This window comes from Narcine bancroftii, chromosome 3, assembly GCF_036971445.1.
Source record: "Narcine bancroftii isolate sNarBan1 chromosome 3, sNarBan1.hap1, whole genome shotgun sequence".
Taxonomy (NCBI): Eukaryota; Metazoa; Chordata; class Chondrichthyes; order Torpediniformes; family Narcinidae; genus Narcine; species Narcine bancroftii.
Genome location: NC_091471.1, coordinates 334,213,120 through 334,236,316, shown reverse-complemented (window position 1 = coordinate 334,236,316; position 23,197 = coordinate 334,213,120). Strand labels below are relative to the sequence as shown.

General features: G+C 40.6%; 1 protein-coding gene across 1 annotated transcript in view; it reads left to right on the top strand.

Moving 5' to 3' along the window:
* The window catches only part of LOC138759251 (small ubiquitin-related modifier 2), a 32,409-nt gene extending 23,825 nt beyond the window's left edge, over positions 1-8,584 (top strand). Inside the window, exon 4 of the mRNA XM_069929370.1 lies at positions 7,912-8,584. Coding sequence (XP_069785471.1) covers positions 7,912-7,974 — 63 coding nt within the window. The 3' untranslated portion in view covers positions 7,975-8,584. The remainder of the gene's footprint in view (positions 1-7,911) is intronic.
* Positions 8,585-23,197: the final 14,613 nt, after the last annotated feature.

Below are 23,197 nucleotides of genomic sequence, written 5' to 3'. Positions count from 1 at the left end.
GGGAGGAAAAGAACATTAGATCTAGAAATACTAGCAGGATTTCAGCTTCATTCTGATAATAGTCCTGAGAAACTATAGACTTGTTGCAACACATGAGAACGTAGCCTATCCTGGCAGTTTGTAGAGCAATCAATCAGTCCCATCCTATCACTCTCTTTCTAATAGCTCACCTTTTTTATATCCTCATGTTTATCTCAATCTCTTTTAAAAGCTGCATTTGTATTTGAATCCTCCACTCATCTGAACTTTATCTTAGAACTTCTCTCTATCTGTTGTCTCTTTTATTTCCCAGCCTTTCATGGGAGCTTCTGTTTTAAAGTTTCCTTTCAAGCTAACCTGCTGAAAGAAAAACAACGGCAGATTTCCCTCGCTGAAATTCCTCAACCCTGACCCGATTCCAGTAAAGTTGCAGATACTGGAAATGATCAGCAGATTTGATAGCATCTGTGGAGAGAGAACACCCCTTTGTCAGAATTGTTCTGTAAACCTTTTTTTACAATGTCGTCGGATTTTTTTAAATTTTCCTGAACAGCATTGACCACAGTTGGACACAATAGTTTAGCTATGGTCTAACTAATTTTTAATATAAATTCAACAAAACGGATTTGGTTTTGTATTTGCCCGTTGATGGAACTAAAGGTCTTTAAGGCTTTATCAATGCCTTGTCATCTTTGAAGATTTCTGTGCATATATACCTTGATCTCTGTGCACTCCTTGAAATTACACCATTTTGTCTCATCTCATGGGAGATCTTTCTTTCCAGCATCCCTCAGTATTTGAAATGCAGTATGGTAATTATCCAAAATTCTCTGAATCCTGGGCAGGTCCTGGTCGAATGGAAGACAGCAAATGACATGCCACTGTTTAAAAACAAGGTAGAGAGAAGGCAGGTAATTATATGCCACTTAGTTTAACATCTGTAGTCAGGAAAATACTTGGAAGTTGTGATTAAGGTATGACATTCTGGCAATAAGAGAGATGTGGCTGAAGGAAGATCATAGCTGAGGGCTAAACATCCAAGGATGTATATCAGAATAAAAAGAAAAGCAGGTGGGCAGTGTGGTGACTGTTGATTTTTTTAAAAAAAAAATTGCATCCTCCGTGAGAAGGGATATGAGGATCAGAGAATGTAAAATTCTTGTGGATGGAGTTGAGAAACTGCAAGGGTAAAAAGAAGCTAATGGAAGTTAGGAGCTTTCAAATAGCAGGCAGATGCAAGGTGCAAATTACAATAGAAGTTAGGGAAGGCATGTTAAAAGGGCAATGATATGGTGGTAATGCAGGTAGATTGAGAGAATCAGGTTGGTGCTGGATCCCAAAAGAAGGAATTTGTGGAATGCCTATGAGATTGCTTTTTAGATCAGCTTGTGTTTGAGCCCACCAAGGAAAGGGCATTTCACGATTTAGTGCTGTGCAATGAACAAGACTTGATTAGAGAATTTACAATATGATAGAATTCGATCTGCACTTTGAAGAAGAGGCTAAAACTGGATGTGTCAATATTACAGTTGAGTAAAGGTAACAAGAGAGACAGAGCTAGCACAGTTGATTGGAAGGCGACCCTAATGAAAAAACCAGTGGAGCATCAATGGCAGTAGTTTCTGGGAATAATTTGAAAGATGGGTGGTACAATCAGCAGAATGCTGTTGCAGCTCCAGTGACCAGGATTCGAATTCCAAGCTGCCTGTTCGAAGTTTCTTCATTCTCCCTGTGTCTGCTTCGGTTCCCTCCAGTGTTTCGGTTTCCTCTCACTGTTCAAAACGTACCATAGGTCATTTGGGTGGCATGGGCTTGTGGGCCAAAAATGCCTGTTACTCTGCCTTTTGTCTAAATTTTTAATGCCATTCTAAATGGAGCGTGAGGCAACAGTGGCTGTAAAGGGAAGTCAAAGACCACTTAAGAGCAAAAGAGCACATATAGCAAAAATTAGCAGGAAACCAGAGGATAGGGTGGCTTTTATAAAACCAACAAAAGGCAAAAAAAAAAACCAGTAAGAGGAGAGAAGATGAAGCATGAAAGTAAGCTAGCCAATATTATAAAAGAGGATACCAAAAGTTCTCTCTCACACACACACACACACACACACACACACACACACACACACAGCTGGAGAAGTGGTAATGGGGAACAAAGAAATGGTGGATGAACTGAACAGGTGTTTTGCATCAGTCACTGTCGAAGACACCAGTGACATGCCAAAAATTTAAGTCAAGGGGCTGAAGTGGGTGTAGTCATTATTACAAAGGAGAAGGTGCTTGGGAAGCTGGAGGTGGATCACATGGACAACACCATGAGTGAGTGAGTAGGGAATAGCAAATTGCAAATGTCACTCCAGCCTTTTAAGAAGGGAGAGGGACAAAGGAAATTATAGGCCAGTTATCTCAATGTCAGTGGTTGGCATGACTCTAGTATCCATCATTAAGGATGAGGTCTCAGAGTATTTGAAAGCAGATGATAAAATAGCCTGAAGTCAGCAGGGTTTCCTTCAGGGGAAATCTTGCCTGAGAAATGTGTTGGAGCTCTTTGAGGAGGTAACAAAGGAGAGTCAGTGGATGTTGTTTATTTGTATTTTCAGAAGGCCTTTGACAAGGTGCTGGACATGAGGCTGCTAAACAAGATAGCCCATGGTATGATGTGAAAGGTATTTGCATGAATAGAACATGGGCTGTCGAAGGCAAAGATTCGGAATAAAGGATGCCTTTTCTGGCAGGCTGCCAGTACCTAGTGTCTTTCTGCAGGGGCCAATGTTAGGCTACTTTTTGTGCTGTATGTAAATTAGATGGCAGAATTGATAGCTTTGTGGCAAAGTTTGCGGATGATTGGAGAGGCAGGTAGTGTTGAGGAGGTATGAAATCTTCAGGGGGACTAGGATAGGTTGAGAAAATGGGCAAAGAAGTGGCAGATAGAGTACAGCATGTATATGAATAGGGTCATGCACTCTGGTGGGAGGAATAAAGGCTATTTTCTAAATGGGGAGGGAATTCAGAAAGCAGAGGTTCAAAGAGACTTGGGAATCCAAGTGCAATATTCCTTAAAGGATAACTTACAGGTTGAGTCAGTAGTAAGGAAGACAAATACAATGTCAGCATTCATTTGGAGAGGATTAGACTATAAAGGCAAGGATGTATTGCTGAGGCTTTACAAGGCATTGGTCAGACCCTATTTGAAGAATTACGAGCAGGTTTGGGCCCTGTATCTAAGGAAGGATGTGCTAGCACTTGAGAGGGTCCAGAGGAGGTTAATGAGAATGATCTTGAAGATGAGAGGGTTAACATACGAGGAGTGTTTGATAGCTCTGGGCCTGTACTCGCTGGAGTTTAAAGGATATGGGGTGGAATCTATAAAAAACATTACTGAATATTAAAAGATTGAGGTAGAGAGCTAATTGAAGAGATGTTTCCAATTGTGGGAAAGTTTAGGACCAGAGCGCACAGTCTCAGAATAAAAGGACATCACTTTAGAACAGAAATCAGGAGAAATTTCTTCAGTCAGAGGGTTGTGAATCTGGAATTCACAGATGGCTGTGGAGGCTAAGTTGTTGGGTGAAAACAGAGGTTGATAAGTTCTTGATTAGTGAAGATGACAAATGTTAGAGGGCAAGAGAATGCAGTAGAAAGGAAAAATACAGTAGACATGATTTGAATGGCGAAGCAGACGTGATTGGCTGAATGGGCTCATTCTGCTTGTAAATCATGTGGTCTAAGAAATCCAAAGACATCGGGATAGAAATTATTCCATCAAGTAGATTCAGCGTGGTTTGGGAAGGGGATTTCCTCTTTGACAGATTTACTAATGTTCTTTGAGAATATAACGAGGGTATTGGTTAGAAGGGAACAGATTGATATTGCGTTCTTGGATTTTAAAGTTGTTTACTTAAAGGATTTCTACATAAGGATGCCTAGAGTTGGGGGTAATGTACTGGCATTATATAGGATGGTTAAACTAGCAATTGTCCACCTTTTCGGCTATGCCCCCTCTAAGACTTGGCTCGAAGTTTATGTGAAGCAGTCAATTTTTGGTTCCTTCCGTACATCTCTCCTACATAAAAATATTTGTTATGTGAGGTGAAAAGAAAACTTAAATGTGCTGTGGCCGCCCCCCATAGGACTCCCTCCCATTGAGAATGGCTGGTTTAAACAGTAGTTTAAATTGGTGTATTTTGGCGGCATAGGCTCATTGGGTGGAATGGCCTGTTACCATGTCAAATGTAAGCAGAGAAAGGATAAATGGGTTTTCAGTGGTGAAATAATGTTGGGCAGAGGGATTTGGGAGTGCTTGTGCATGAATTACAAAATGATGGTTTGCAGGTATAGCAGATGATCAAGAAGGCAAATGGAATGTTGTTCTTTATTATTGGAGAGATTAAATTGAAGTGCAGGGAGGCTTTGCTGCAACTACACGAGTTTGCATCTGAGTACTGTGTGCAGTTTTGGTCTTGTTGCTTAGAAAAGATGTACTGGCTTTGGAAGTGCTATAGAGGAGGTTAACCAGGTTGATTCCAGAGATGAGTGGGTTAGCCTATGAGAAGAGATTGAGTTGTCTTGGACTGTGCTTGCTGGAATTCGGAAGAATGAGAAAAGATTTTGCCAAAATATGTAAAATTATGACAGGGGTAGATAAAATAGAGGCAGAAAAATTGTTTCCACTGGTAGGTGAGACTAGAACTGGAGGTCATAGCCTTAAGATATGGGAGAGTAGAATTAGGTCAGAGTAGTGAATCTGTAGAATTCTCTGTCCATATAGTAGAATGATGTCTCTTTAAATATAGTTAAGATACTAGTTAATAGATTTTTGCATTGTAGAGAAATTTAGTGTTACGGGAAAGACAGGTAGATGGAGCTTAGTCCACGGCCAGATCAGCTGTAATGGTATTGAATGATGGAGCAGGCTCAATGGGCCAGATGGCCAACTCCTCTCTTCTTTAGAACCATAGAACACTATGGACAGAAATGGGCCCTTCAGTCATCTAGTCTGTAGCTATGTTCTTGCTCTCAGTTATGCAGGAGATCCTATTCAGCCATGAGAAGTGAACTCTTAACACTTTGAGCTTAATACTAAAAAATAACTTTTTTGGATATGTATCCAATGATTGTCTGAAACCAGCAGCCATTGGATTTGAACAAGATAATAATTTTAAATTGTATTGTGAGGTTATTAACTTCCCAATGGATGTTAAAATTAAGGGTAAACATTTTATTTGGATCATTCAAGAGTATTAGAATCAATGTTGTTTAGGGTTAGGGATTTAACTCTCACTTATCCTTTCAATTGGTCTACAACCCTGGACTTCCAAAAGATTCCGCACCATCATCATCGAAATGATTGGCATCTCATTGCCAGATTTGTTACTGCCCACCTTTTTAAAGAACGGGCGTGCATTTACATTTATCTTGTAATCCAGGGCCAATCAAAGTCAATCTCCACCCTCGTTTATTTTATCAATCTAGGAATGAATATTCCATTTGAACAAAGGGACAAGATTTAGTCAGGTAAACAAGAAAATCTGCAGATTCTGGGGGTTGAGTGCAATATACAAAAGTGCTGCAAAAACTCAGCAGGTCATACAGCATACATTCTGTATGTAGTAAAAGGCAACCAATGTCTTGGGCCTGAGCCCTTTGTCAAGAATGTGCATTCTTTTCCATTTTCAACCCATCAATTAACTTCTCTGCTTCTACTTTCACCTCCTTTTTTTGAATATTTTATCTACAAACAAACCAAATTATCCTCACAGATAAGTAATTAAATATGAATCATTAATACTTGTTCCAAAAATGTCCCTATCTCCCCCCTCCCCCAAACAAAAGCCCTAATGAAGAAGAAAAAAAAGTTAAAGAAGGAAACAGGAGAAAGGAAGAAAAAATAGAGAAAAAAGGAGAAAGAAAAAGGAAAAAAGAGGAGCTATCTAGATTTGAAATCCAATTTAACAATTATTTTTGTATCAATAAAAGGAAGAAAAACAGAAGAAAATAAATAGCATGTATCTTATTTCTTTGGCTTGGCTTCGCGGACGAAGACTTATGGAGGGGTAAATGTCCACGTCAGCTGCAGGCTTGTTTGTGGCTGACAAGTCTGATGCGGGACAGGCAGACACGGTTGCAGGGGAAAATTGGTTGGTTGGGGTTGGGTGTTGGGTTTTTCCTCCTTTGTCTTTTGTCAGTGAGGTGGGCTCTGTGGTTTTCTTCAAAGGAAGTTGCTGCCGCCGAACTGTGAGGCGCCAAGATGCACGGTTTGAGGCGATATCAGCCCACTGGCGGTGGTCAATGTGGCAGGCACCAAGAGATCTTTAGGCAGTCCTTGTACCTCTTCTTTGGTGCACCTCTGTCTCGGTGGCCAGTGGAGAGCTTGGGAAGGCGATGGTCCTCCATTCTGGAGACGTGACCTACCTTATTTAGTATTCAACCCTACATTTTGTAAGTAAGGTTCCCGTACCTGCAAAAACATATAGTATTTATTCCTTAAGTTGTAAGTAATTTTCTCCATGGGGACACAACTATGCATTTCAGTATTCCATCAGGCTATTTCCTCTTTTTCTATTTATTTTTTTTAAATATTTTTTTAAAATTCTTTTATTTTTCACACCATAAACCACATTAACCATGATACATACTTTTTCCTTTTCAAATATATACAGTGCCATTTTCTACCCCTCCCTCCCTCCTCCCATCCCACCCTCCCTACCTCCCCCCTCCCGTCCATTTAAAGTACAAAATCTAGGATACATTAAACCAGTCAAACAATTTCCTCTTCTTGATGGATAAAGGTACAAAGTACTTGTTGAATACTTTATCGTCATGTATAAATGTTCTTTTATTCAATTGTCTTTGTCCTCTTTTATGACCAGTTTACTATTTGTTTCAAAAGATTTTTGAATTCTCTTTTGTCATCTTCCATTGTGTTCCCATTCTTTGAACTTTCACTTCCTTTATCTGTGAAAGATCAGAGGGAACTTGGGGTCCAAATCCATAAATTTCTCAAGGTTGCCTTGAAGGTTGATAGGGTAGTTAAGAAAGCCTATGGAATGCTGAGATTTATAATCTCTGGTGAGACCAGAGAATATAGTGTTCAGTTCTGGTCACCTCATTACAGGAAGGATGTGGAAACTATGGAGAGGGTACAGAGGAGATTTACTAGGACATTGCCTGGATTGGAAAGTGTGTCTTATGCTGCAAGGTTAACAGAGATAGCTTTTATCCTCTTTGGATTGAAGAAGGGTGATATATGACTTAATAGAGGTCTACAAGATTGAGAGGCATAGCATCTTTTTCCCAGGATAGTGCCAGAGGATATCTGTACAAAGTGAAGGGAGAAAAGTTTAGGGAAGACATCAGGGGTAATTTTGTTTTACTCTGGAGTTGTGGATGTTTGGAATAATAGGGGCATTTTAGAGACTCCTAAACAGGCACATGAATAAAAGGAAAATAGAAGGTAGGGAGGGTTTGGCTTTTTTTTGGGTAGGTGTATTTAAAATTTATTACATTTAGACAATCAGCATGGTAACCAGCTTTTTTAGCTCATGAGACCGAACTGCCCAATTACACACAATTGACCTAAAACCCCAGGTGCATTTTTTTTGAAGGTTGGGAGGAAACCCACGCAGGTACTGGGAGAACGTGCAAACTCCTTACTGACAACTTGGGATTTGAACTCCAGTCCTGATTGCTGGAGCTGTAACAGCATTGCACTAACTGCTACACTAATCATGCCACTTGTATAGGTTGGCACAACCTTGTGGGCTGAAGACCCTGTGCTGTAATGTTCTATATTCTTTGTTATTACTTGCCCTCCTAAAATTCCCATACTCAATGATTTTCATTGAAACTGTGGACTAATGGACTAAATAGTAAACTTGCTTCATCTAACTCTGGTTTTTGCTGGAATTTTGGTCTCAAAGTTGTTGTGTTCTTGCAGTTGGAGATGGAAGATGAGGACACAATTGATGTATTCCAGCAGCAGACTGGAGGCCATTACTGACCGCTCTTGCTCCCCATGTGATTGCCAGATCCATGAATCATCTGTGCTTCTAACACAGCAAGTTACTCTCAGCAGCAGTTTCGAAAACACTTGTAGAATATTTTGCATCCGTGTACACCTTCATAAGAGCATTTATTGTTTGCTGGTTAATCTTATTACATTCGATTTTAAATAATAAAAATGACCAGTTTATACAGAACAATCGGAACTCGATGGTCTTTACTGAAGTGTCTGACAGTATGATTACTCGACCAAACAAGATTTCTAAATCCAAAAAATATCCATTTTAACGAACTATATTTTTATTCTATCTGTTTGTGTTTGGGTCCTGATCTAGCTTTTAAAGATTTGCAATAAAGTAAATTATTCATTTCATTGTTTTAATTTAGTTGAAACTGGTATTTCTGAATTAAAAGCTGTCATTTCCTGCATCAGTGCAAAGACAAACAAATTATTTTATACAATTTGTATTGTTGTAGACCCACAGAGCATTCCCTGTACTGTGTTTGAAGTAGTGTAATATAGGTCAGAAGATGAATTCCCTCATTTTTATTTTCTTCATGTATGCCTCTTTTCATAAAATCCTTATTAAAAAACAAAACTGAACTTATTACATGTTATTGTTTTTCTTTAATGTGTTAGATTCAGGCTTGACTAGTTATTAGCCCCTTTCATGCCGCCAAGTACATGTAGGTTGAATCGGCTAATTTAATGGGTTTGTGCCATGTGAAATGTCCCAATTGGGGAGCACGAGTTAAAATCAACTGAGCTCTAATTTGATGGGTGTATCAGAGCTCAGCTGATTTAACTCATTAATCACCATCTGGCAGTGAGAAAGGACAATCTGCTTTACCAGTTACCATTAGTGATGTCAGCGCCTTCGTGAGTATGTCACAGTGGCGAGAAGGAGGGCAGTGTAGTCTGCAGAAGGGAAGAAAAGGTCGAGTACTCTTGTGTTTGTAAATGTGTAGCCTATTTCTAGTGCAGTTTTCAGTTGTAGAGAAAGGATTTTTAGTTCATCTGTCAGAGCACAATGTGTTCTGTCAGTCTAGAAGTCTTTGGAATATTTTAAAATAGTGTAAAGACTTGAGTGCTGCTTTAAAAATTAGACTTTCAGATCAGATAAAGGCTGCCAACTGGGGGGTGGTGAGGTCCATAAGGGAAAACGTTTCACATGGACCATGAGAGATGAGCCAATGTACAAACAGATAGTTGTCATGCTCAAAATATGCAAAAGAAGTTCCTGTAGGTCAATGACCACAACAGCAGGAGTGATGAAGACTGAATGAAGTGGCCTTACTTCACCTCAGCCTACCAGATTTGGTGTGTTGACCCATCGGCATCCCCTCTGGCCCTACGCTCTAACGGAGATGCCGGGGACCAGCAACACCCCTGTGCCAGTGAGGCAGGCACCCCTGCAGTGACAACCACCTCCAGTGACATTGACACCCCATGAGAAAGCTGCAGTGAGACATCATCGACCCCCCCCCCCCCCCCTCCCCCCCCAGCTCACCCCGCCCCTTCCCTCCCCACACCCGGTCAGCAGCAAGCCCAGTGAGACAGGACAGGTCAGTGGGATAGAGAACCCCATCGAGGCAGTCACACACAGGGTGGCCCACCCACTAACGGCGAGACCCCACCAGCAAGAGGAGCCCAGAGCCCCTGTCCTCAGCAATTGCAAGGAGCAGGTCCATGGAATCTGCAGGTATCCCCAGCATGTCCAGGACAGAGGCACAGCAGGACCCAGGTAAGACTGCATTGCAAATGAACACAATTTTTCCAAAGCATTTCTTCAGTCTTTTACCCATGAAGAGTCATCTGGCTTATTTCATGTTCCATTGCTCTGCAGGATCAGTGAGAAGGGAAAAGAGGAGGAGACCCAGAGATCCATGGGCTCCTTAGGGAGGTCGATGAGAATCAGGAGAGGGACTGCGTACGGCAGGAAAGGAGAATGGACTGAGATCAGAAGCTGCACACCAGTTTACAGGCATGCTGTCAAGCCTTCAGCAAGAGATCCAGAAGCAGACTAGGATGATGTGGGAAATTATGCCAATCTGCTTCTGGATGAGCTATTCTGTTCCAGCACACCTCCCAGCGCCCCAATTCGTCTCCCACCCTCTGCCCTCTTCCATTCTTCCTCTGTCTCCTCCCCATCAACATCCATCCACTCATTGAACCAAAAACAGCAACACCCCCAGTACCCACTTGCCACCACAACAGTATTCCTTTCCAGCAACCGGAAAGGGCAGAAGGCCTCGATCTGCAGTTATATCGGTTTTTCCAAGGTAATGGTTATAAATGTTTAATATTATAAGTGTTAAACTGTGACTTGACATTTTTTTGTCGCCCACCCCTTTTAACTGGCGACGGTTGTACCTCTTGTACATTTATCACATGCATTAGTTGCCTTGTTGCATTTTGCACTAAAGTTGCACACCTTTGCACTGCCAGAAGTGCTACCTCTTTTACATTTGTTATTTGCACTACGTGTCTTGTTAAATTTTGTAATAAAGCTATATTGAAAGGAACTTGAAAGCTATATTGTTTGCCTGCTGTTTACAGTGTGGACATAATAGCCGTGCAGATAGCCTGGGTGTTGAGTCTCGATGAGGAACTCTCTCTGGCTCGGAGAACCTGCTCACTGAGGCATGATTACTAACTATCTTCATCTATCTCCAATGGGCAGTTTTTGTTTCCTCCATAAGTGTACCACTGCTGGCGGTTTATTTTTCTGGGAAGAGAGAAGGTGTCCAGGTACCAAAGGAATGGGAATGCAGAAGTAAACTAAGCAGTTTGTATGTTCTCCTTGTGTCTGCGTGGTTTTCTCCAGGGGCTCCAGTTTCCTCCCTCTGTTCAAAACTTACCGGGGGTGTAGGTTAATGGGGTGTAAATTGGGCGACGTGGATTCGTGTGCTGAAGTGGTCTGTGACTATTCTGTAGATCTAACTTTTTTTAAATTAAAAAAATATGTAATTCTAAAAACTTTTGTTTTTATAAAGTGAAAATAGGGAGTTGCTGCAGAGAAATGGATTGGAGGTCAATCCACAGGACCATAAGAATGGCAGAGATTATCACTGGAGTCTTTCCCCCCCACCCCAAAGAACATGATCTACTGGGATCATCTGAAGAGGGCAAGCAAAATCATTGAGCACCCTGTACACAGCATCTTTTGGTTACACCTTCAGGGATATCAGAGACAGCACAATCAGGCTGAGGAACAGCTTCTTCCCAGTGAGAATACTGAATGACCAAAGCAACAGCTATTTATTTGTATATATGAATATTTGTCCTGTATAGCACTGTTTCGTTGGGTTGTACTTCACCAATTAGATGACAATGATCTTGACTTGAGAAGGGGGAATTGATGTTGGGTACTGATGGAATTGTCAAGGTTTTTAATGTCTATTTTGTATTTGTCTTCTCAATGGAAGACTCCTCTTACATTCCAAAGAAATGTCATGGGAGGTGAAGACTTTGATACAATTGATGTCATTAAAGAGGCAATGCTAAGCAAACTGGTGGGTCTAAAGGTAGATGATGCCCCTGGTCTTGATGGAATACATCTCAGGGTGATGAAAGAAATGGCAGAGGTTGTAGAGACACTTGTGATAATTTACCAAAATTCTCTGGACTCTGAGCAGGTCCTGGCAGATTGGAAGAGAGCAAATGTCATGCCACTGTTTTAAAAAGGACATAGGAAAAAGTCAGGTAACTACAGGTCAGTTAGCTTAACGTCTGTAGTTAAAAAAAATTCTTTAAGCTTTCCATAGCAAATAAATAATGAGGTATCTGGGGTAGAAATTGTTCCATCAGGCAGATGCAGAATGGATTTGGAAGGGTCTGTTTAAGGATGTAATAAGTGTATAGAGGAGATATTGTTTACTTAAATTACCAAAATTGTTTAATAAGATGCCACATAAAAGTTAAGGATGCATGGAGTGGACGTAATGTACTAACATGAATAGAGAATTAATTAACCAATAAAAGGCAGAGAGTTGGGATAAATAATATTTCTCTGGTTGGAAATCAGTGGTGAGTGCATGTTGCACTGATTGGTGTTGGACCACAATTGTTCATGATGCATTTAATGATTTGGAAGAGGGGGCCGAGTATACTGTATCTGTTTGCTTGTGACACTGGGTGGAAAAGCAAATTATGCAGGGCATTGATTAAGTGAGTACAATGTGGTAAATGTGATGGTCCTTCACTTTGGAAGGAAAAATAGTTCAGATACTGTTAGGTCTGCATTGTTCATGAATGAGTGAGACAAACACCAGACTGAGTCGAAATCAGGGTTCTTTGTTCTTTATTACCGGATTGTAACACTTGCGACTAACGATGTTAGCCGGAGAATGCATTCTGCCGTTATCAGCAAAATGGTGATTTTTTATACCCTTGGATACATGCTTAGAACATCATCATATCATTACTTGTCCAATGACTAAAACTGTTGCTATCCTTTCCCTGCTAGCTTCCTGCCTCTCAATCCATCAATGTCTCTCTTATCTTGTAAGTACAAGGATGCATTCTGTTACTCCTTAGTACTGGGTGACTCCTTCTCCGGTCCCATCTCATGATGTTTTACCTAACAGGAGTACAAGGACACCTCCCCTTCTTGTTACTGCCCTGTACAGGGTAACTCCCTACACATTCCCATCTCATGATGTTTTACCTTACAATACTTATTTAAATGGCAAAAGATTGCAATGTGCTCTTATATAGGTGGCCTTGGGAGTGCTAATGCATGAATTGGAAAAGGATGGTTTGCAGAAGCAACAGGTTATCAAGAAGGCAAATGGAATGTTGTCCTTCATTGCGAGAGGGATTAAATTTCAGAGTGGGGAGGTTCTGATGCAACTGATCAAGGCATTGGTGAGGCAGGACCTGGACTGCTGTGTGCAGTTCTAGTCTCTTATACAGTGGAACCCCGTTATCACCCAATGGTTCAGGTCCAAAAAAAATCGGATCGCAAAAAAAGTGGAGCTACGCTAAATCAGGGTCACAAAAACAGCATTTTCAAAAAGCACATACAATATCTGTATTTGCAATCTTTTTAATTTTTTTACAATCATCATTTTGTTTCTTAATAAAACAATTGAGTGTTTGTTGCCTAAATGCAGCTTGTCACTGGTGGTGAGCAAAATCCAAAATGCTTCTGAACTGGAGGATTTTTGTGGTCCATTTCCTGGGTCTCCAGCTAACATAGCCTAGCCCCGAGGTACTCATTGGTTTCAGACGTTTTTGGGGGTGGCGTGGAGGCTCCTAATTGTCGTCATCCTGTGGGTTGGGAACCAGTGCTATAGTAGTGTCACAGACGATCTCGGAGTCTGTCAGATGCTCATGTCGGGCATTTGCCATCGGTAGAGTACCACTGGTGAAAATCCTCTTTGCTAATTTGAAAGTCTCTGCGCCTCACCTACCTCTTCATCTGTGAAGCTGTAGAATGCTTCCTTATCATCTTACTTGGTGGATTTTCGTGATGGGCCCAGACCCTTCTCCCAGCATTTTTCCACACATGCGGAGCTAACTGCTGCCCGGTCCTTCCCACCTAAGGTGCAAACTTCTTTAACTTTCATGCATTTCAGATAGTCTTCCAGCGTTGTTGATTCGTCTACAATTCTACAAATTAATTCACGCCTATAATTCTACTTGAACACGGAGATGATCCCCTGATCTAGGGTCTGGATCTTGGATGTAGTGTTCTTTGGGAGGTAAGAAATGCAAATCTTTCTGTGGCGGATTAATAGATTGGCAGTTGGTGGGTGGACAGGACAGTTGTAAGCAAAAGAAGAGCTTTGAGATCTAGCTTTTCCTTATTAAAATGAGTGTGGACGGCAGGGACAAAAGTTGTGTAAAACCAATCCTCAAAGATAACACTGGTCATCCAAGCATTGCTGCTGTGCGTGTACTCAGATGGTAATGACTTCACGTTGACATGGTGGAAACAGCGGGGTGAGCAAAATTTGCCAATCATGAGTGTTTTAACTTGTCTGTTCCAGTCTTGTTAACACAAACAACATTGTCATGTGATCTTGCATTGTTTGAACCCCTTATGTCGATGGGCATCATCTTTGCTAAAAAGCAAGAGGTCTGGGATCACCTTGTAGCAGAGGCCTGTTTCATCACAGTTGTACACTTCTTCGATGTAGCCACTGTCTTCTAAGAGTTTTTAGTTCTGCTGGGTATTTTCTGCCAGCGGCACTGTCAGCTGAGCGAATTTCTCCAGACACTAAAACTTGTGACGGCACTTAAACCAGTCTAGCCATCCATTTCTAGCTTTGAGTTGTGAGGTTTCTCCATTGATCAGCTGGTCAAACTTCTCGGCTTGAGCTTTGAGAATAGGCCCAGAAATTGGAAGGCCAACTGAGTGTGTTTGAACAAACCACTCGTACAGGGAGTCATCGAGGCTGATATATTTGGCTGTCTTCATGTGTTTGGCCTTTAGTCTTACCTCTTCCCCAACTTTCTAAAGTGACACATGCAACTTATCTTCCTGAGATTTCCAGCCACGAAGTGTCGATATATGTAGGCCGAGATCGCGTGCAACTTGGGTTTGACGTTTATTCTTGATCAAATGTGTGAAGCTTATTGTTTACTGAAAAAGATTTTCATTTAACAGTGTGTTCCATTGTGATCTGAAAACAATTTCAATTCCGGAAAGAGGAATAAAAAGGGGTCCACAGGCTGATTATGTTATATCCGGGTTTGCGTTAACTCGGGTCACATTAAATTGGGGCTCCACTGTATTGGCTTTGGTGATGGTGCAGAGGAGGTTCAACAGGTTGGTTCCAGAGATGATGGAGTGTGCCAGGAGTCACGTGATGGAGTAGTGGCCGGTCGGGGAACTCCAGCCCTCTCCTGAAAAGTTTTTAAAAAAAACACAGAAAACACAAAGGCACAAACACAAAAATTAAAATAAACTGAAAGTAAAGGTGGGAAGAAAATGGCAGCGAAGAAAGAAAAGTTGAAAGCAACGGGAAGAAGAGAAGAAGAAAAGACATCGGGAGATGATGGAGTGTGCCAATGAGAAGAGATTGTGTTGCCTAGGACTATGTTCTCTGGAATTCAGAAGAATGGGAGGAACTTTTTATAAAAACATGAAATTATGAAAGGAATAGATCATAAAGTTGTTTCTACAGGTAGATAGGCTCAAACTAGGCAACGTAGCCTCAAGATTCAGGGGAGTAGATATAGGACAGAGATGAGGATGAATTGCTTTTCCCAGAGAGTGAATTTATTAAATTCTTTCTCCAAGGAAGCAGTGGAGTCTGCCTGGTTAAATACATTTAAGACTGAGTTGGATAGATTTATGCATAACAAAGAAATGAAGGGTTACAGGGTAAAGACAAGAAGGTGGATCTGAGTCCATGTTTGACCTCTTATGTTTGATTTTTATGGCCCCAAGGAGAGGACCTTGAAAATATGGATGCCTAGGATCTTGAAGCTACTAACCCTCTCCTCTGGTGTCCCATCAATAAAAACAGGTGCTTGTTCCTTTGGCCTTCCTTCTCAGTGGGAGAGCATTACAGGGAGAGTGACCACAACTCCCTGACCTTGAGCATAGCTATGTACAAGCATAGAAGTAGCAAAATGGTAAAGTGTATAATTGGGGAAGGCCTAGTTACCATGGGATAAGGTATCAACTTTGGAGAGTAAATTGGGAACAGATATTCTCAGGGAAAAGCACTGCAAAAAAAGTGGAGAATATTTAGGGAGCACGTGTGGGGTCGTGGATAGGCTGTCCCAATGAGACAGGGAAATGATGATAGAGTAAAGGAGCCTTGGTTGACAACAGAGATGGGACAGCTAGTCATGAGGAAGAAAAGTATATATAAATTTTAGGAAGCAAATGTCAGGAAGAGCTCATGAGAGTTACATGGTAGCCAGGAAGAAGCTTTAAAGGATTTGGGTTGCACTCCTTTAAAATACATAAAGCATTTGGACTGAGTGCACCAAGCTTCAGTGCATTCCTTAGCTTGTCCTGATGCCATCTGTATATACCATGCAGCAGGACATTTAATTTCCTTTGAAGACCAACAAAGTTGAGGCAGATTAAAGTATGTCTTTTACTGAGTTGATGCCACATTTAAGGACTGTCTCAGTTTGCATCCCCAGGAAGAGTCAGTAGATCAGAGAGTCCTCTGTTGCCCAACTGTTTGGGATGAACCTTGACAAGCATAAGACCTTTTATATATATTTTAAATTTTTCACACTAAACCATATCAACCAAAATATGTATAAACGTTTCTCATGAAATTTACACAGTGGTCTTTACTCCCCTTTTTTTTTACCCCTTTCCCTCCCTCCCCTCTACCCACCCCCTCCAAAACCCATAAATATTCAATATATACAATACAATAAAACCATAAAACAGTATCTTCACACAAAGGAAAATAAACAAGAAAAATGCGTCATCTATTTATTACACACTGAATCTGGTCATTTTGTCTTATCATTTTCATTCTCATTTTAGGGGATGGAGATCATAGGCAAGCTCTCTGATATGTTCCATGTATGATTCCAAAATTTGTTCAAACATTGTGACTTTATTTTTTTAATTATTTGTTATTTTTTCCAAAGGAATACATTTTTTCATTTCCATGTACCATTGCTGTATACTCATGCTCTCTTCCATTTTCCAAGTTGACATTATACATTTTTTTGCTATCGCTAAGGCTATCTCATGAATTTTTTTGCACTTTATCCAATTTGAGGCCTAATTCTCTACTTATGTTACTTAAAAGAAATATCTCTGGTTTTTTTGGTATGTTATTTTTTGTAATCTTATTAAGTATCTGATTTAATTCTTCCCAAAACGTATTTACTTTCGTACATCCCCAGGTTGCATGTAATGTTGTTCCCATTTCCTTCTTACAGCGAAAACATCTATCTGATAATGTTGAATCCCATTTTATTAATTTTTCAGGAGTAATATATACCCTGTGTAACCAATTATACTGTATCATGTGTAACCTTGTGTTTATTCTATTCTTCATAGTTCCAGAACATAACTTTTCCCATACTTCATTTTTTATCTTTATGTTTAGATTCTTTTCCCACTTCTGTCTAGGTTTATAGTTTATTTCATTTTCATTATCTTGCAGCTTAATGTACATGTTGGTTATAAATCTTTTAATTAGCATGGTAAGTCTGTAATCACGTATTCAAAGCTGCTTCCTTCAGGTAATCTCAAGCTGTTTCACAAGGGTTTTTCTGCATCTAGAGCAACAGCCACTATTGGTTTCTTATTTCCTTGAACTGCGTGAATTAGATTAATAAGTTTGCAGAGATTGTCCGCTGTTCATCTTTTCTTAATAAATCCAGTTTGATCTTGTTTTACTATTTTAGGTACAAAATCGGCCAATCTGTTTGCTAATAATTTCACTATTATCTTATATTCTGAGTTAAGTAAAGATTTAATTTTTTTGTCCGCCAATTCTCTCCTTTTCGTTATATCATCCTTTTTACTAATCCCTTTTCTGTACTTACTATCTCCCTTTCCAACTGCTCTATTTCCCTATTGTAATCCTTTTTCATCTTAGTCACATAACTTATTATCTGCCCTCTAATGAAGGCTTTCATTGCGTCCCATAATATAAATTTGTTTTTCACTGATCCTGTGCTTATTTCAAAATATGTTTTAATTTGACCTTCAATAAACACCCTAAATTCCTGTCTTTTAAGTAGCATGGAGTTTAACCTCCATCTATATTCTCTTGGTGGGATGTCCTCCAATTCTATTGCTAATAACAGGGGTGAATGATCTGATAGTAGTTTAGCTTTATACTCAGTTTTCCTAACTCTCCCTTGAATATAGGCTGACAACAAAAACACATCAATCCTTGAGTAAGTTTTGCACCTACTCGAATAATATGAAAATTCCTTCTCTCTTGGGTGTTGCCTCCTCCATATATCCATAAGTTACATTTCCTGCATTGATTTAACCATAAATTTGGCTACTTTATTCTTTTTGCTTGTCTTTTGTCCAGTTTTATCCAACATTGGGTTCAAATTAAGGTTAAAATCCCCTTCTATCAATATATTTCCTTGTGTGTCTACAATCTTCAAAAAAAATCCTGCATAAACTTTTGATCCTCCTCGTTAGGCGCATATATATTGATCAAATTCCATAATTCTGAGTATATCTGACACTTTATCATTGCATACCTCCCTGCCGCATCTATTATTTCCTCCTCTATTTTCATTGGTACATTTTTGTTAACTAGTATGGCTACACCTCTAGCTTTTGAATTATAGGATGCTGCTGTTCCAATTTTACTTCCATTTCTACAGCCGTTTCCCACTCTTCCACATTCTCTACTCTTTTCCCTAATTCTGTCATGACCAGTTCTAACCTTTGCATTTTATCTTCTGTTCTTTTCATTTTCCTTTTAATTGCATTAAACTCTAATTATAACCATTCTTTTAGTGATCTCATTTGTTCTTCAAAGAAGATTTTATCTATATTCTGTTCATCAGTTTTATCTTTTTCTTTTTGTCCATCAGTTTTACTTTCTGTTTTTCTGTGAAGATCTTGGTCTTTTTCTTCTTCTGTGTCTATATGTTTGTGTCTTCTTCTCTTCTTTGTGTCTGTGTCTCTTCTGTTTTTCCTGATGAGCTGCTTGTATTTCTTTGTTGGGCCACTTCTTGCTGGTCCTCCCCTCCTGGGCTGCTAGTCTGTTGTGCTTCCTGACGTTGATCTTCTTGTCGGTCATCCTTCCGTATATCCCCCTCGTCTGTTTCATCGCTCCCGCTTCTGCTGCCTTCCTCGTCCTCCAGCTGAGCGCCTTGGTGTCGGGCGTCCCTCAGCTGTTTGCTCTGTGACAGCCTGCTCCTCTGCTGAGCACCCCTACTGCCGGTGTCCTCTTTTTCCTTTAATTGTGCACTGCGCACTTTTGTTTGGGTCCAGGAGTCATTTCTGTAGTGCACCGTCTGGTGGGTCGCAACTCCGCAGGGCAGGCACTGACCTAGAGGGTCGGGCGCTCCTCGCCACCACAGCGTCCTGTTCCTTTGTGCAGGTAAGACCTTTTTTCTTCAGCGACTTTTCTACTTTTTTTCCAGTTGTTTTTACTTTCTCCTTGGAAGCCATCTTCTTTCTCTTTGTATCTTTATCTTCTATTTCTTATATTTTATTTTTGTTATGCTTTGCTTTTTTCTAACTTTTTCCCTATTTTCCTGGAGAGGGCTGGTTTTCCCAACCGGCCACTACTCCATCATGTGACTCCTCCTTCGACGAGCATAGGACTTGAGAGGAGAATATGCCATTCAGCCCAAGCACCCTTGCATCTTTCTACACGCCTCCTTTCAAAATCCACAGTTCATGAAGAGATGGCTGGGTGATTGTCTCATTTTTATCACAGCTATCCTGAGAGCAGATGGTGTTAAGATAGAGACTGAGCAGACTGGAAGGATTTGACTGGGAGTCCCTCTCACTGCTAGCCGAGTGAAGTCTTGGTGCTTGTGCTGAGTTTTGTTTTTTTAATTTTTTTTTAAATTTTTCACACTATGAACCATACTGACCAAAATGCACACCAACATTTCCCTCTTGAATATACACAGTGTCATTTTCTCCCCTTTTCCCCCTCCCTCCTTCACCCCCCTCCACGTTCAACATATATGATACATTAAACCCATTAAACAACGTCCTCACACAATGAAAATAAAGAAGAAAATTGTGTCATCTACTTTTACACACTGGGTCAGTTCATTTCGTCTTCTTCTCCTTTTGTCATTTTAGGTGGTGGAGGTCCGCGGTAGGACTTCTCTGTTGTGTTCCATGTACGGTTCCAAATTTGTTCGAATACTGTGATGTTATTTCTTGTATGTTATTTTTTCCAGTGGAATACATTTATTCATTTCTATGGACCATTGCTGTATTCTCAGGCTATCTTCTGATTTCCAGGTAGACATAATACATTTTTTTGCTACACATAATACATTTTTTTGCTACAGCTAAGGCTATCATAATCATTTTTTTTGTGCTCCATCCAAATCGAGTCCAAGTTCTTTACTTCTTATATTACTTAGAAGAAAGATCTCTGGATTTTTTGGTATGTTGCTTTTTGTGATTTTATTTAGATCTTCCCAAAATTTTTCCACTTTCTCACATGCCCAAATTGGATGTACTGTTGTTCCAGTTTCCTTCTTACAGCGAAAACATCTATCTAATTCTGTTGGGTCCCATTTATTAAACTTTTGGGGCGTGGTGTATAGCCTGTGTAACCAGTTATATTGTATCATGCGTAACCTCGTGTTTATTGTATTTCTCATAGTTCTGGACCATATCTTTTCCCATGTTTCATTCTTTATGTTTAGATCTTGTTCCCATTTTTGTTTGGGTTTACAGCTTGTTTCCTCGTTCTCTTTTGCTGAGTTTTGTTGATGTGGCATTCTGCCAAGTAGTTCTGACAGTCTGCTTTGGAAACTTTTTTAACTTTCAAGGATACCTCCTTCCTTTGAGCTGCCAGGTATTCACAGACGTTCCCATTCAGCATGACAGAAGTGCTACACAACAGAGTGGACGGTGTCCTTGCTGATCCAACTCCTTAGAAATATGAAGCAGACCAAAGGCAAACATTGCCTCCACATACAGTCTTACCACCTACCCTTGACTTTCAAGGACATTGTTAATGCTGAATCAGCCTTCAACAACTTCCAGGAGCTTGCTATTGTCCAGAAACCAGATCAGCCATAAAAGCAGTGAAGCTACTCATCTCTTGACACTTCAAAGCCTTCCTATCATCTACAAGACACAAATTAGATGTATGGTCATACTTATGCTGCTTAGATGAGTGGATCTTCAAGATCTCAACGCAGTCTTCTCAATCCACAACTCCTCCATACTAAACACTCATTCTATCTGGTGCTGGCACATCATTGGCTCTAAAATGCATTGCAGTTACTGGCCCATAGGGAAATTACCTCCCTATGACATCTAGTCACAAGTGTTTCAGGAAAATGAGAACTCACCACCTGCATGTTTCTAGCACACCCCAACCTGAAATGGGATACATCACTGGACCTTCATTATTACTCGTTCAAAACTCTGGAATTTCATCCATATCAGCACTGTGAGGGCATCATTTCCAGAAGGCAAAACAATTGAAGAAAATTGTTCATCTCCAACTTCTTGGGCGCAATTAGGGATAGGCAATAAATCCTAGCCTTGTCAGCAACAGACAAATCCCAAAAGGTGCATGCATTTTTAAAAAGCTAATCATAACAATTATTCCCTGAAAGTGAATGAAGTGGAGCAAATGGCCCAGTTCAAGCTCCTTAACAGCCAAAATCCTTTTAGCAATGTAGCCATCCCATTGGCTGTAAAGGGGAAGTGTCTTTTTCTTTCTAGAAATGTATTCATAAAATTTCTAAAAATAGAATAATTACCTTTGCCAAAAGAAAGCTTGCTTGAAGAAGTGACTGCTGAAGGAACTCCCTCTTAAACATCTTTTTAAAATATTTTTCTCATTTTTATTTCTATATCTCACACAAACTACCCTTGTCCTGAGCCACAAAACACTTCTACATTCCTTCATTATTCACCACGGAGGGCAACCTGTTCAATTCTGATGACGAGCAAGCTACATCCTTGCACAACCTGCAGAGTACCTGTCCAGTGCATTTAAAGTCAGGGAATAATTACAAAATGGAAATATCCAGTTTTAGTCCTTTGGACATCTCATTCACCTAAATTTACTGCGTAGCGGCTATTAACCACAGCAATTACAGCGCTGCTTGAAGCCCCACTCTCTCCAATGCATTTCTTTGAATATTTTTATTTTCATAGGCTTGCAAATTTCAAACAGTATAATCTTTCAACATTCATACAATATACAGAGTCTGTTAATGTCCTCACCCCCTTATCATTCTGAAAAAAACACTCAAATTTTACAGATACAAAATCTGGTGGGGTCATGGATGTAGCGTGTTGAATGACAGACTCATTGACTCAAACCAAGACTTTTATTAGCAAAAGACTGGAGCAAAGTACATTGAGGTCGACCAGTCCAAACTGACCTGGATTTGGTTAGGAGCAGTCCTTTATGACCTGTTGATGGGCGTGGCTACAGCTCTCAGCCACTCACTACTATATGTTTTTCTTTTTTTTTCTTTGGCTTGGCTTCGCGGATGAAGATTTATGGAGGGGGTAAATGTCCACGTCAGCTGCAGGCTCGTTTGTGGCTGACAAGTCCGATGCGGGACAGGCAGACGCGGTTGCAGGGGAAAATTGGTGGGTTGGGGTTGGGTGTTGGGTTTTTCCTTCTTTGCCTTTTGTCAGTGAGGTGGGCTCTGCGGTCTTCTTCAAAGGAGGTTGCTGCCCACCAAACTGTGAGGCGCCAAGATGCACGGTTTGAGGCGATATCAGCCCACTGGCGGTGGTCAATGTGGCAGGCACCAAGAGATTTCTTTAGGCAGTCCTTGTACCTCTTCTTTGGTGCACCTCTGTCATGGTGGCCAGTGGAGAGCTCGCCATATAACACTATCTTGGGAAGGCGATGGTCCTCCATTCTGGAGACGTGACCCACCCAGCGCAGCTGGATCTTCAGCAGCGTGGACTCGATGCTGTCGACCTCTGCCATCTCGAGTACTTCGACGTTAGGGATGAAAGCGCTCCAATGAATGTTGAGGATGGAGTGGAGACAACGCTGGTGGAAGCGTCCTAGGAGCCATACTATCACAATGGGCCACTACAGAAACCTAGGAATAAACCCTTGGAAAAAAACAACCAGCTAAATACAGCCTTTTAAAAAATTAAAACTAAAAATGCTCGTTGACTGCAGTATGTCTCACTGCTAGGACGAATTGCTATCATACCCCTATTTTGAGGGGAGAGGGTAATCAATCTGTGCCAATATATTTCAAGATTGTCACACTCTAACAAAAGTTAGATTGTAGGTGATTTTCTTGAGAGAATCTCCATATAACACAAATCCTGAAATTTCAGAAATGTGCTTTTAGGTGTGGTGTGGAGATTGGAACTTTTGTCCACTCCACCTGGCTATGTACAAAGGCGAGACCCTTCTGGGAACACTTGGGGGACATTCTGAAAAAAATTACAAAAGTGGATTTTCCTCAACATCCAAAGTTGTATTGGGAACATGAATTTTAGATTGACCAAAGATCAAATTCTATTCGTGAAGGTCGCCTTGGTGGTAGCAAGGATGTGCATAGCAGTTTCATGGAAGTCCGACTCCCAACTATATACCACATGATGGAATATGGA